Here is a 15,651-nt window from a genome sequence, read left to right as displayed (position 1 = left end):
ATACATGTATTATGTAAAGTCACAGCCTAGGCTGTTGGGTCTGTATACAAGTGCGGCCATTTCTCTTTGCGCAAATAGTGGGGAAGTAAAGCAAATCTGGCGAGGATTGATGAAGTTTAGTCTGTAAATGAGGCTAAAGTCCATCACTTTTGGCAATGGGTAATAGTGGCATCTGGCGATGACATGAGGAATGGCAGCATCTGTAGCCAGTCCCCCACTCTTTAGTGGTGACAGATTTGTATCCCATCGCAGTTGTTGCAGGTTAAATAATAATAAAATGTCTCTCATCAGTGATTTCACCTGTTTATTCATCACACGCTGCTTCCATTGTGCATATTCTATTGATTTGTCCTATGCTTCATGATATATCTCATTCATACTGCACCATGCAAGCTATCTGCTAAAGCTTGTCACGTCCCTTTCACATATAACCACTCATACATTTGCTTGATTTCTACAATTATCTATATAGTTCTCCTGGCCTGTCGATCATCGATCTTCCTCTTCAGTTATCTTCTTCCTATGCTCTCTCATTGGAGTATTCCATATCTTTACGCACCGAACTCTATATTCTTCAATTATTCACCAATCTATTAGAAGAAGCCATTTTATTAGGTTTAATCACTCTGTTCCAACACACTTGATATGCTCAATGTCAAGCAATGTGTTGGATGACATTTTTATAAATTAGTTCTGGCTGCCTCTTGCAAACCATCTTCACTGTGGTTTTTAGACTGCCGTTTACTTTTTTGGTTGTTGTAACTTACTCCTTGTGTCCGAGTTAGAATGATGTGTTCATACTTGAGGTGATTGCGAAGGTTGTGCTCCTCTGAGCTGTCCCATCTTTTAAGAAGTCTTATTCTGGTTTTTTGGGTGTTTATAGCATGTTGGTGCTTTTTGACCTCTTCGCTACCTTCTGTCTTGATGTTGGAGACCAATTGAAATATAGTCTCAGTCAATTATTCATGTTTGCCAATTTCTTATTCGGTTTCTCTTTACTTTTCGGTTTCTGTGATCCGAAAAAGTATGTATATTTGTGCATGGTGCAGCTTGTATGGCTTGTTGCGAACAGGTCTGGTCTTTTTCTTTTTACAGCCAGGTTTTTCTAGTAACTATCAGAGGAGAACTGATAGATTTTGCGTAAGGGTTTCCCATATCACCAACTGCATCTAAAGCCTCATTCCTTAAAAAGAAACCAAGTCATAAGTTGATCATGTGTTTACCTCACCCTACTTGGGGTGGTCAAGCTGTTCTCTTGTGAGTGTTGGATATAACGAAGTAGCAATATAAGCAAACCTTAATTGTTACCATTTTGAACCATAGTAATATCAGTAATTCTTCATATATTAAATTCCATTTGTTTGGCGTAATGAAAGATATCTGGGGTGTTTAACTCGGAGTTGTCATTGTCTGAAGTCAATTGTTTAATCTCAAATACTCAAGTTATCAAGACTTGTGTCCTCCTTGCTAAAGAGGTGCATGAATGGAAGTGCAATTCCAAAGGTGATGATAATGCGCATTAAAGAAATGTGAAAATAACTCCAAATTTCAAACTGAACAGTTAAAACTTGCTGACCAATACCAGTTTTACAGAGTAACACAAACATCTATAACACAATATTTACATCGGCATATTGGTTGCTTGTCACCTGCAGTTCACAATAACTAACCAAATTTCATTGTGTCTAGCCCGTAATGCTTTGTGGTAAATCACCCCTTCACTTTAAAAGTTTTGAATCCTGGATGTAGATTTCAGCTGTTATTGCATCTCCTTTAGCTAAATGGGTAAACTCTCATATGCTTTCAAGTGCAAAACACAGTTATCAAGAACAAAAATTCCTGTATGTAACCATGTGTCTCGACATTATTGTCAAGTTAGTGTTTTACCTTTACAAATTATGTTGTACTTTGGTTGCTATGGTTGATAACAATTGCTGTTTGAACCATTATTAGTATGGCACAATCAATTTTATTTGGCTTGTGCGGGTCTGTGCCCACATTTACTGCATTATGGATGCTTCGGTAAATATTTGTTAAAGTATATCAAGTACTCTTATCTAATTGAGTCATTTGGAACCAGTGAGGTCCAAGCTTTGATTACTATCTAGCATAGGGCTCACTCCCAAGTCTTGGCTTTGTAATTAGGCCTACTCAGCGATCAATTATAGCTTATGATAAGTTATTCAATATTTTCTGTTTATTACAGTCAAGGGACACATTTATTGTTAATGGCCAAAGTATTAAACAGTACAAACAAATATTACTGATGATAAGAATTTTCTAAAATGGTACTATCTTGTATAGAACAGTGGAGTATCAAGTATTGGCTGAGGCACATTCAAGGACAAATCCACGCTTCCACCTTTGCGATTTGAAACCAGTGATTTGAACCCTTTCAGTTGGCTACTCTTTCTTTTGGAAATAGCTCTTCGAACCCTTTGGGTCAGGCTTGATGGTGTCATTCCCGGGTCGCCATCCTGCTGGGCATACTTCTCCATGTTTATCTGTAAACTGGAAAGCTTGTACTAATCGGAGTGTTTCATCGACTGATCTTCCAACCGGCAGATCATTTATTGTGATCTGTCGCAGGTTCCCGCTGCTGTCGATAATGAAAAGTCCTCGAAAAGCTACACCTGTAAAACAATAAATGAGGGGCTGCAGATTTTATGGTGGGATAGATCTTCCTGAGACTGAGTTGTTACGTAGCAACATTTATATTTAGCAACTGAACGATAGGTGTATTTTTTAAGTTTTAATTCCATAAGTAATACTTATGAATATTTTGTCTAGAAAAGGCAATTTGATACAACATGAATGACAGTTGTAAAGTTTTTGTCCACTATGTGATTGCTGAAGTCACAATTGAACAGCATTTGAACAATGTCACAATTGAACAGCAATACAGTATAACAAAGTTGTACTAAAGAAATAATCAGTTAATTATAATTTTAATGTACATATTGGCAATGACTGGTCCATAGCACAGCCTAAAGCAGTGCAATTGGCTTGTCCATTATGTTAACTAATTGTGCTATCAGTTTCTGACATCCAAGCCTAGTAGCCTTATCTTTTAATAAGTAAACTGTCATACGATTCACAAGCACTTAGTTTTATAATAGTTGTGACATATCAGAAAAGGGGAGTGCTCAACTTGTTGAACTGAAATCGATTCACAAGTTCAAAGTTATAAATGCATCAGACCGATTTGGAGCTTGCTTGATAGGAATAAATATTCCTCATAAGATACTTGGATAGTTAATCGATTACCTTCATCCTCCTTGTATACTCCATAGGTTTTAGCTATCTCACAAGTTTTATCTGCCAAAATTGGGATTTTCATGTTTCCCAGCCCGCCTTGTTTTCTTGGAGTGTTAGTCCATGCTAAGTGACTGAATTGAGAGTCTGTTGAACACGCTAGAACCTAAAACATTAACAGTAACAAAGAGTGTAAAGCAGTAATGATAGTGACTTGAGCTCAATGCGTTTGTTACTGTTATTATTTTCATGGTTAGTCTTACCCTTTGCATAAGGTGATCTTGATAAAGCTAGATAAGTTATATCTGCATACAGGTGTTCCTCTGACTACCACACAACACCTAATGTATTTACAGTGTGGGCATGAAAAAAATCAAATGAGTCAAGTCACAATTTTTTTCATGACTATCAAAAACCATTGTTTTTTTACACTTGTGTGTATAACAAATCTGTAAACACCCCCTATCATGAATTAGCATAGCAAGTTATATGGAGATAATTAACTAAATGTGTAGTACATGCTACAGAGGGATCTTTGAAGACAACTTAAAAGTTTATTTAGAGATACAGCATATAGTTGTAGTGTGGAAACAGTTAAAAGCAAGTCACAAGATGAACTTACTAGCGTGTAGTTGAGAAAATTAAATAGACGAGCAGATGCCAATCAAATGCCCAGATCAGTATCTAGCTTATGAGGTCGTACTAAAATATCATGAAAATATCATGGTCGTACTAAACTCAACTGAACTCAACAGGTGGTCAGTAAACCCAAAAATTTCTGCTGTTCTTGATAGCTTCTCTTAAGAGTTTTTACTTGAAACACAAAACTAATGAAACTGATGAAACTCATGTGCAAGCATTAAAAGCGTATTCTCCATTTTTTGTTTCATTCGAATGTAAGAAACAGGTTGAGCACTGAAAAAATCAGAACGCTTGTATTTATATTTCAAGATAAAATGTTTAAGATATTTAGATAAAATGTGCTCAATTATGTTGTGGAGCCTTTCTCATGTCGTATGCTCTTATTCTTACATTGTGTGAAGCTGTTTCTTGCTCTCCTCCAGCAACTTACATATAGTTTGCAGATAATTTTATATGACTGTTGAATGCAAGAAGTATAAGAATTTATCAAATTAATTAAGGTAGGTCACTAATAGTGAACAGTGGGTTCATCGGCATTCTGATGTGCAATGCAATACATAGACAATTTACATAAGCAAAATGAACGAAAAAATAAAAACCTATCGTCAACTCAAACAAAAAAATTGATCTAAACAAAAAAGCGAATTTTTTCCAAACTTGGCTTAATAGTCTTGCAGCGATGAGCATTGAAGGTATTATGTCATGTTCATAAATACATCAAATTCTGAAAGAATCTTTTCTGTTAGACTACCAAAAAAGAAAGTTGTCGGTGCGCAATTATGGGTTTTGAGTTTGATCAATAAACATCAGCTTTCTTGCTATATATCACCAAGGCTCACACCTTGGCCCAAGTATGTTCTTCAATAAAAGTAGATCATTTCAGTCTATTGTGATAATACGTTTATTTCGTGAGTTTCAATTGAAGTTAATCTACAGATCACTTCATTGAAAAATCATGTGGAGAATAGCCGTAATAAAAGCAGTGAGCAGTTTTTGACTTATCAGCTATTAGACAGCAATACCCTAACTCTCAGTTCTTTGCAATTGTTGAGCTTGAAAGCTATCAAACAGGTTGATGTGAAAAGTGAGACATAAAGAAGTTGTGGTAAATGGGAAACCATGTGACATTCATTTGTAACCAGCTAATGTCTATCATGGTGGCAATAGTGTACTGTTGCTTTTATATTTCATAGTAATTTTTTAACTGTCAAATGCTTGTGTTCTAATTAAAGATACTGATTCTGTGACCAAGTAGAAGCTACAAAAATTCAACTTTTTTAAAACCTCAGACATTTTATTGCTTGCAGTTTTAAATTACATTTATTTAATTGTTAGTTCATTAAATAGAAATGATTATATAAATGTATTTTTTGCTGCTTACAAATGATCTACTTTGCTACATTCCCATCTTGTGACTGTTATCAATTATATACATTGTGTAGGAACTGTGGTCACATTCCGACTAAAACAACAAAATTATTCGTTGATTGCACCTGCTATGCGCTCAAGTTTAAATGAAAGCGTATTGCTGGTATTGAATTTTTGTTGGGCCTTGACATCTATTTGATAAATGATTTTATTTGGTAATTTGGTAGACTGAGGTATGACTTATGATGAATAGCAAATTTGTAGAAAATATAAAGATCGGTTAGGCAGCATTAGCAAGACATTGCTTCAATTACAAAAAAATCATTTTTTCTACGTAATACAGTGTAACTGTCACATTTTTATTTTAAATTCAATCAGTCGAAAACTTATTTAAGTAAATAAAATTACCCGTGCGTAGCAAATAGTATCCAACTCAACTAATGTATTGTAATTCAATTAGTAGCTATTAATACTGTATCTTGATATTTTCAAAAACAAAATATAATACATGAAATGAAAATGCGTAAACTGTTGGCGGTCAAGAAAGGGAACCTGCTACTTCTGCACACAGTTTCATTGGTTGCTGACTGCCATGGTGCAATCGAGACCTGTTAGGCATGTGCCTTTTGCCTGGAAACACATTGTCAGAGCACAGAGTATGACGGGCTAAATTATTTTATGACCCACTCTACCCTCGGAGGTAATTTCACGATGCTAGGGTTATGCTGACTTGACTGTCGCTTTTGTTTTATGTCCAAGAAATTATCTATTAATACCGGTACATGGAGATAGGATTTTAAAATTAATTTCCTTGGTAGAATAACATTCTAAATCGCTTTATTTGCTTCCCAAATCTCTCAACCATTTCTCAACTTCAAATCTCTTTCAATAGGGTTTGTGTAAAATATTTGAGCAGTAAAACTTAAATCCCCGCTGACCTAACCATAGCTCTGATATTAGTCAAAAACAACATCAACTGCTTACGCAGTTTCATTCTATGCAGATTTGCTGTTCTGTCAAATTACGAACAGCAGTGTGAAATCGCCATAGCTGTTTTCATAAGACTGACCGATAGACCTGCCATCCCGATTCTGGAACAAAGTTTATTCATTTAAAGATTTTCCATTGCTAAGCATAATAATGTAGAAAAGTTACCACCAAATGTTGATACATTGAGTGCCCCAATCATCACGACTAATCTTAATGTACTGTATATCAAATATTTTATTTCAACCTATTTTTCTAAACTAGAACAGGTAAAACTAAAACTAGAACATGGTTGCCGGAATTACGTTAAATAATTTAGGTGCTTCAAAATATTAATCGTCTTAGTAACCGGTCTAATAATATACATTGCCAAAGAAATATCGAACTCCTCACAAATGCTGGAAAGCTGATTTACAGCTTTTTTACAGTAGTTGGCTTCAGGATATGTTTAGGTGTCACTTGGTGTTGGTTTGGTCTAAATTTACATTGATAGCTATAAGAAATGAAACGTCACAAATGTTGGTGAAATCCCAATGGTAAAACCAAAAAATACCACTAAAAGTTACAGTAAACTTAAAATGTAATATGCGCTATTCAAATACCATGTTACAAAGTTTTTCCAATTTGCATGTTTATTAACCCTGAGCATTTTACAATACTTAGTTTTAGGATAATTGCCGCTTTTAGTTGGCACATGTTTGGCATACCTCACAGTTGATAGAATGGAACTCCGACACTCGGTCACTAAAAGCGATGATTTCTGTTGGACACACGAATGTGCTGCAACATAGCAAGCATACTGTGAGTTATGGCTAAATAAACAGTTAAGTGCTGGTAACCTCATTCGCTAAGAAAATCAATAAATTTAAAAGAATTAATCAATAGCACCAAGCAGTAAATAGAGAGAACATGGTAGTTAAGTCCTTCAAGGCTTAATGCATAACTAACTTGCAGAGTATGATAGGTCATAGCTGGTAAAATGCTACTTGAAACAACTTCAGTTTGACACTAGATAAGTTATATGTGTTTAAACCCACAAGGTTTAGCATTATAGCTGTGGCAGAATGCTAAGGATGATATTGTAACATACATAATGCATATGCTGTCTGTAACTCCTTAGCAGATGTGAAGCTAATAGCAAGAGTTGTTCTCAACTTACAAGTCAAGAGGATAGAAAAACAAAACCACGTATTTCCCTTTATAATCGGACAGCTTGACGGTTTTGAAATTTCCATCAACCACGGCTGTGCTGGAGAAATAAGGTGCGGGTTTGGTAATTCGCAGCTGTCCTATCTCTGCCGTCATGATGCCTTCCCTAGCCAAGTATCTGCTAACAGTTTTGGTTATCAAGTTGTGATTACTAATATGAAATTAATAATCCAGTTATAATGTTATAATATAATGTTCACAGACCCAAAAAGAATACTGTTACGAATGAACACCAAACAGATCTAAAGCGAGTAGTGATGCGTATGAAAGTAAACTGGCAGAAACAAACCAAGCTTTTACTGACTTACTTTTCTTTTATGTAGCCTACCAGAAATGTTTAGCTTCCGTTCAAAGCCTAAAATGTGCATTTGCTATATCATATTTTTAATATATAGTCGCGGCTGACATGTTTTAGCACTTGTAAAAACCAAAGAGCTAGTTGTACTTTGTTGAGGCAGTTTATAGCAGCATAATACCAATGCCATAACATTGATGGTGTGGTTTTTCAGATTGAAACTTTTTTCACAGTTGATGGTTGGTAGCAAGACAATTTCATTGTTATGGCAACTTATTACACCTTCATAATGATGGGCGTCTGTATATCTGCGCATGAGAGATGTCTGTGTCCATGATAATTAGCATCTATGTCTCTAGAGAACTTAGCATGTGTCTAATATAATTAGCATCTGCATTGCTCGAGAAGTATGTATCCATAATATTGACATATTATCAGTGTTTAGCCACATATTGGTTTGGCTCAGAGTTATGTCACCTTGGGCCGCTGAAATCCTGCATAAACTGACTAGCATTGAAAGTCAACCTATCTTCTACTCCAATTTGCATCACAAGTAGAATTGCTCAAAACAAAAACACAATGTTTTATGGTTGCATACTTTACAATGACTTTGTGATTAAATATGTATGTGGTACAAGCACACTTGAGGCACTTGCATTCATGATGCTAAGTATGAGTAGAGAAAAAAGCTTAGCGACCACCAATATACTTTATAGGCTGAATCTGGATTGAAGGTCTACAGTAGTGAAATTGTCATAATGATATGACAGTAGGGTACATTGCAGCTAAGATAATTTTACCCTATTTAACATCAAGTATTTGTCCGTTTTCGTGAGCATCTGCACATACCTACCAACTCTCACACAATCACTCCCAAAAAAATTTAAATGCGGGAGATTTTTGCCCCAATTTCCACAATTTTATATATACTATCATTGATACATCAATTGCTCCAAAACCAAATCTCAAGCATTGTCCCACTCTTAGGTTAGCAGGTCTGCATCTCCAGAAAAGCCACGTTTTATTGACGAACAACAGAATTTTAACAATATATAAGTGATTAAATTAAAAATTCTATTGTGGCAATTATTAGCAAATATAAATTAAAATATATGCCAATAGAGCCGCCTAACAATCGACTTTGATAGCAATAGCCGATGTAATGCGAGCGAGAGACGGGCAGTCTCGCGGCTATATGCATGCACATATTTTTCTTCTGAGCGTTTTAGCAGCAATAATTTTTTGTCAATTTTAATAATGAAGCATCTTAGCAGTCAGGCCACCTCAAACATCAAAAAACAACAGCAAATGACAGAATAATACCTATACTTTTTGATAGAATCAACTAAAAGGTGTTGCAAATACGTCTTTAAACAATTGGACTCATACTAGCCATACATAGATTAGTGAAACGATTGCACAACGCTGAATTTGTGTTTTACAAGTATTAAAACAACGGTATTTCCAAAAAGATTAAAATAGAAAACCCCTACAGCTAGTAGTTCTTATGCACACTCACCGCACGATTTGTTGTTACCACAACTACATAAAATAAATATAATGGAACCACGTCTTATAGAAGCGGTTGCGAGTATAGGAAGTTTGAGACCCTATAATAGACCCGCCTTAACACAAATCACGACTAGCATTGAATGTGATTCGATAACTACTTAACCAATTAACTGACCGAGAACGACGTTCTAACCAATAGCTACTAGATTTTCTTGTTGAAAAGGTATGGTAATATTTAGCCGGTTCCGGTTGCTACAAATGCTGCCGTCTCGTTGGTTTATTGTTTGTGAAAGAAGCCTAAATTCGCTGTTGGTTGCTGATGTATGTCAAATACTAACATAATGAACTTTACAATGAAAAATTGTTAGCGTGTGTGCTAGCGACTCTTGTTTAATAGGAAATCTACCTTGTAGAAATTAAATCTATGACTGCTGTAATTGTGGAGATAGGATCATTACATTCGCATTCTATTGCAGTGTTCATCGAAGAATTGCACCACAACGAACTGTTTGCAGTATATTGACATGTTTTAAATGAAGGTCTACATATTTTATCCAAACCAGATTATAGGCAGTTCTCCAATTTGTCCGTTGAAATATTAAACAATTTTTATAAGTCTCATTTGGAAAACAACATTCACGACTTTAATCCAAGCCATTCGAAATATCGCTTGCTATTTTCCCATTGCAACTTCATTACGTGAGTTTCCAGTTTGTATGTGTGTAAGGAGTCATTCGAGATAATAGTCCTAATAATTGCAAGTACTTGGGTTTTTACTGTAAATGAAAAGAATAAACCAACAAGGCAGTACTAAGGATAAATTTTTACAAGGCACGTTACAGTAAGTTCTTTTTAAGACACTTTAAAAGAGCCTATATTTAAACATTTTTGAGAGAATGTCTTCGGCCTAGATTCCGTGTTTTCTGAATCAATGCTGCTTTGGAGATGGTACATAACAAGGCAGTATGGTTTAGATGTAATCTAATAAATTTGTCATGTGACCAACTGTTAAATTGCTTGTAGTATGTATCATATATGAGACAGGTGAGAGTTCAGGATGTGTATGTTTGGATGACTAAACAACAACTGAATATAAAATAGAATCAGCTATGCAGAATAATGACAGGATAATAGACCATAGCTATACAGAATAATACCGGATAATAGACTAGTTATACAGGATAATACATGAAAATCACTTTAGTGGTATTGGTCGCCCAAATATGTAAAATATAGTTCGCGCGGAATACAACATGTGATGACTTTATAACACCAACGTTCCTTATAGGTTTGTAGACTCTAGGTGATAGTAGATACATGTACAGGATTTATTCTTTTAAATGTATTAGCTAGGGCAAAATTTCATACATAATGAAACAAGGATAAAAAGAGTTTAGAATTTTCACAGTGGGAGTCAATAAAATGGAAAAGCAAACACACTGGCGCAGGTGCTTTGTAATCTGAGACATAAGAGAAATTAGATTACTATTCTCTATTCAAATTCTGTGTTCTACTTCATTCACTAACTAATAAGATGATGAATTAATAATAATTAATGAAAATAACTCATTTTATTAGGGTAGATTTTAATATTATTCCAAGTCAAACTAATTTTTTTTTTCTTCATTTGAGCATCTTTTTTGCTGACTCACATATTATGGTAACGGATGATAGCCCATGGTTTTGATTAACAGTTTAAAGTAGGAAGTACTACTAAATTATTACTAGTATGTCATTTTAATGTTATCTTACATTTATCTTATTAGTAGTGGGCTCAACATTATAACTGCGAGTTTTTTTAGATCTTTTACGGAGAAAGACCAATAAGCTGTTGTAAAAATTTAGAGCAAGTGGCCATTATTAAGTTCACGTGGTTGCAATTATTAAAAGCTCATGGTGGCAATTATTAAAAGCTCATGGTAGCAATTATTAAAAGCTCATGGTTGCAATTATTAAAAGCTCATGGTGGCAATTATTAAAAGCTATTGGTGGCAATTATTAAAAGCTCATGGTGGCAATTATTAAAAGCTCATGGTGACAACTCAAAATCTTAATCACCTAAGCAAAAATTAGTATTGATGCCATTTATGTTTTGTGTGAACATTTTAGAATGTTAAAAAGCGTTGAAGTTGTCACAAGCACGTATTGCAGTATTTTTTAAAATTTATGTAATGTATAACAGAAGCAAAAATACCTCAACTGTTCCAAGAATCTGGTGAAGTCTATTTGAGTCTGAACCTACAATTTAAAGCTGACTTGTAACATGATCCAAAGCTGATGGGTTTTTATGTTTGCTTGTCAGTAAACACTCAAAGTATTACATTAACCGATAGACCTGCTGGCTCATTCATGGAGCCGATTGAAATTTGAGTTCAATAGCTATTATTTTCATTAATTTAAATATTCTTTACATAGTGCAAAATAAAGCCATTAATTTCATTCTATTTGCTTTAATATTAGGTTGTCTTGCTGGCTTACCAGCGATTAGGCACTATGCTGATTTTTGCAGCCCGCTGTTTGGTACCAAGTGATCCTAGAAACTCCTAGATAGACTCGTTCGATAAATTGCATGCAAATTCATAAAATGTTGGTTTTATTTTGCTTAACATGTTCTTGGAGTAGCATCTAGTCTTGAGTGTATATTGAGAGATAAGTTTGCCCAAAAGTAGATGGCTTATCTGCCTTTTTTTGTAAGTTTTCAGGATTGGCTACCCAGTTCGATGTCTAAAAATCCACATCATTTCGATAGCCTAGTCTGTAAACAAGCTAATCTACTAGTGTGCACATAGACCGGTATTCTAGTTGGCTATACTATAAGACGATATATAATACAATATGCGTATCCATCGTTTTTCTGACGTCATCACCGTTTGCTCATGCTCTCGTCCACGACAAAGCCGCCATCTTTGTAGAAAATGATCGTTATTCCCTTGGTTAATTGTATTTTTCGGTGTTGTTTTGATACTAAAATAAAAAACTTGTAAACGCAAGCATTGTTTGCAATAATTAATTGCAAAAGCTTCGTGTTTTTAATGATAAAAGTTGTCCATAAAGATGGCAGACGACGATAGAATGACGTCACGAAAAAACGAAGGATATTGTCCATTCAGGCCAATATTTTAGTGTCTACACAGGTCAATATACTAGTAGCTACTCTGGCTAAATATGATTGTTTTTTTTCTCCATACATAATGACCATTTTTTATTCATTCTCATGCTGGTTGTATAATGACCTAACTCTATATATATAAATCTTAAAGTTTGTCTGTACATTCGTATGTCCAGCTATAGCGATAAGGTTTAAAGATTGAAATTCCGCCGTGACCTGAATTTGAACTCACAACCTCTGGTTCTGCGAACATCCGTTTATCCAATACACTACACTATCTGACTGGCTATAGCATGGAATAAATTTGGCGCATACTTGGAGCACATGTCAATCTTTCATGGCTTCACATTAAACGCTGCAGCTAGTTATGCGTAAAACCATAGCAGAAGAAAAAATCATGCTCTTGAAGAAAAATGTTTAAACTCATATAGCCAACAAGACTTGCAATCAGTATAGATATGTAGTAGGCACAGCAGCCGATACGGCATGAATTACACAGAAATAAACACAGTAACAGAAATAGCACAGTACACAAAAATAAACACCTTCATTCAAAAGTTTGATTAGTAAATCTTGTATAATGTACATTGATTTAAAGTAATTTTCTGTACAAAACATTTTTTATTACCCGTGCAATGCCAGGCATTCATCTAGTACATTAAGTATTGAAAGCTATTTTGCGTAACCTTCTTATTTGTCAGTCACAAAAATCATTATCAAAACGTTGAGCTCATTCGCTCCTGATAACATTGCAAAACAGCATTGCCGCTAAGAGATTTCATCAATGACTCGGAAGCGATGCAAAAGAGCTGTGAACAAACAGAAGCATGCTAGACCTTTCGGTGGCTAAGTTCTTTGGAGTGTGTGCGTTTGTGGGTGCCGGGAATTAGCCTATGAGGCTAATTCCCGGCACCCTAAAACTCTGTTAGATCACTTCTTAACATCACTACACCCTTTCTCACTCTAAGTTTAGTTTCTTACTCTAAGTTTAGTCAAATACATGATGTTTGGAGCGTTTCTGTCTTTATCTGTCGTCACATGCACGCATGGGCGGAAGAGGTGGCAAGTGTCCAATGAGTGTTATCACCTCTGTGGGGGATGTGTTATGCCATCAACAAATTACTCTACAGTAAACAAGTAACTAATCAGCCAGGACATTTTGTAACACATGTCATCGAGCAGGTCGAAATAAAACGCCAATTTAAATTTCAAGATGTGAATGTAGTTTTGGAAACTACCAACCGAAATGCTGCCGCAGTTTTTGCATTAATAAAAAGCAACCTAATGAATGGAATCCAGCGCTGGAGATGTCACATGGCAGGGACTAGTACTAATGATATCATTGTGTCAGTAGAAGTACTCGATATTTTTAGCGTCTTATTGTTGAATAAATTATTTTCACGGTCGATTCGAATTATATTAATAGTTATTATAAAACTCTTATTTAAATTTATTAATATTTTATATACAGTTAAAATTTTGTATGAACACCATGAAGCTCTATTTTCAACTCTTCCCCTACAGTGGTGCTTTATTAGAGGTGACGTTCATATAAAGGGGACGGTGTATTTTTCAAATAGCTTATCAGCATTTTTTGGAGGATAAATTTAACCTTGTTAAGGGCGAAGCGAATGTCGCTTACATTTTGCACTCTCTTTGGGGCTGAGCAACATTAACCCTTTCGATTGCAAGAAATCTACTGTAACTTACCTTCAACTTGTCGTAGATCTCTAAAGCAATATGCATTGAGAAGCTGAGAAATATCTCTACCAGTTGATCTCTATTGCTTGCATATTACTTTTGATGATCTTATTGCCTGCATTGCAATTTGGTGAAGCTTTTAATTTTATTTCATTCAAAATTTGAAAGCATTTTTTTATTTTATAATGATATTTAACATTTTTGCATAAATGCTCATTGCGCTCATCAATATGTTTGCTACAGTTTGCCAGTAGAACCTGGCTTTTTATGTTCAATAGAATAACATTTATGAACGTCGATCCATTGTAAGCCGAGTTTAGATATGATGCTATCAAATAGCATGCTATAAATTTGCAATTTTATAAGTTATATAATAATAATAATCTATCAAATGCTGCAAATATATATTTAGGAACAAGGGTCATAAACAAATCATATTTATAATACATGCAGGAACAAAAATGAACATTTTTGAAACAAAAATATTTATATCCTTTGCATGGCCAGTTGCGTTCTGATCGTTGCTTTTGTTTGGAACCATTACATTTTCTTGTGACTATTCAATATTTTCCAGTGTCTTCTGATCTCAGCTCTTCTTCTGCACTGCTGAACTAGTTGATATTAGCATCCAAACAATTTGTTTGCAGTTCGAAGCATTTACGCATTGCAATTTAGAATACTGTTCGCAACAATAATGATAATTTTTAACCGCATGTGCAAGCAAAGGTTTTAGCCTCAAATAGTAGAACAGACTCCGTCGTAGTTGCTAAACTGTTTTTTCACGTACGTCCAAGTATCAAGACCGAATTAAACAGGGAACTACTATTAGCTTAATACAGTTAGTAATTATTTTTATGGTGCTGCTTTCAAAGTTATAACAAAACAACTGGAATGCTTTGGAGTTAGAAAATGGACTTCGATACGAACAGAAACAACAAAAGAATTAATTGTGGACATGTTTCTACTGATCACCTGCTATTATGGGTTCATAATGATCAAAGAATGTCGAAGAGGCAGTCAAATTAAGGTGACGTTCAATTAAAGGGTGGCGCTCTATTTTTAACCCTTCTATAGTGGAAGTCAAATAAAGGTCGTGGTTAAATGAAGGTTTTATGGCAATTCTTTTATATAGTTATAAATACATGTATCTTTTTCTGATATGTAACATTAAGTTTCTCGCCAGACAGTTCTTTAATTAACCCCGAACGTAAAGAGGAGTTTACAGGTATAATCTGTAGATTGTGTGCATCAGCCCAAACCACAAAATTTTAAGCTCATAGGTGTGGCTTATACATGGGAATTTACTGTAATAGATACTATTGGCTGAGTAGATGCCATCATACTACATATCAATCCGCTAAAGCTACATGTAAGCAAGTCGTTTCAAGGCAGTCCAGAATGCAACGGCTGCCTAATTAATTCTCAGTATACCATGATTTATACCTGTATCATCAACGCAATTGTAAAGTTGTAAAATAATGATTTTGCTGCATTTAATAGATATTTGTGTAACTTATACATATTGCTAGTCAACTGGAGTAACAGCTCGCTGGTGATCGTGTGTGTGTTGACA

The 15,651-nt window shown here is 34.9% G+C and overlaps 1 protein-coding gene across 1 annotated transcript; it reads right to left on the bottom strand.

The window, feature by feature from the left end:
- Positions 1 to 1,296: 1,296 nt before the first annotated feature.
- On the bottom strand, positions 1,297 to 9,312 carry LOC137388797 (peroxiredoxin-like). The gene is made up of 5 exons (XM_068075246.1): positions 9,276 to 9,312; positions 7,412 to 7,579; positions 6,960 to 7,032; positions 3,268 to 3,421; positions 1,297 to 2,633 (listed from the first exon to the last, which is right to left on the bottom strand). The coding sequence occupies exons 2-5, from the start codon at positions 7,555 to 7,557 to the stop codon at positions 2,404 to 2,406; spliced, it is 603 nt and encodes a 200-aa protein (XP_067931347.1). The 5' UTR covers positions 7,558 to 7,579; positions 9,276 to 9,312; the 3' UTR covers positions 1,297 to 2,403.
- Between the last annotated feature and the right edge of the window lie 6,339 nt (positions 9,313 to 15,651).

The sequence above is a fragment of the Watersipora subatra genome, chromosome 2 (assembly GCF_963576615.1).
Source record: "Watersipora subatra chromosome 2, tzWatSuba1.1, whole genome shotgun sequence".
NCBI lineage: Eukaryota > Metazoa > Bryozoa > Gymnolaemata > Cheilostomatida > Watersiporidae > Watersipora > Watersipora subatra.
The sequence above is the reverse complement of the archived record's forward strand: the minus strand, read 5'-3'. Positions and strand labels throughout refer to the sequence as shown.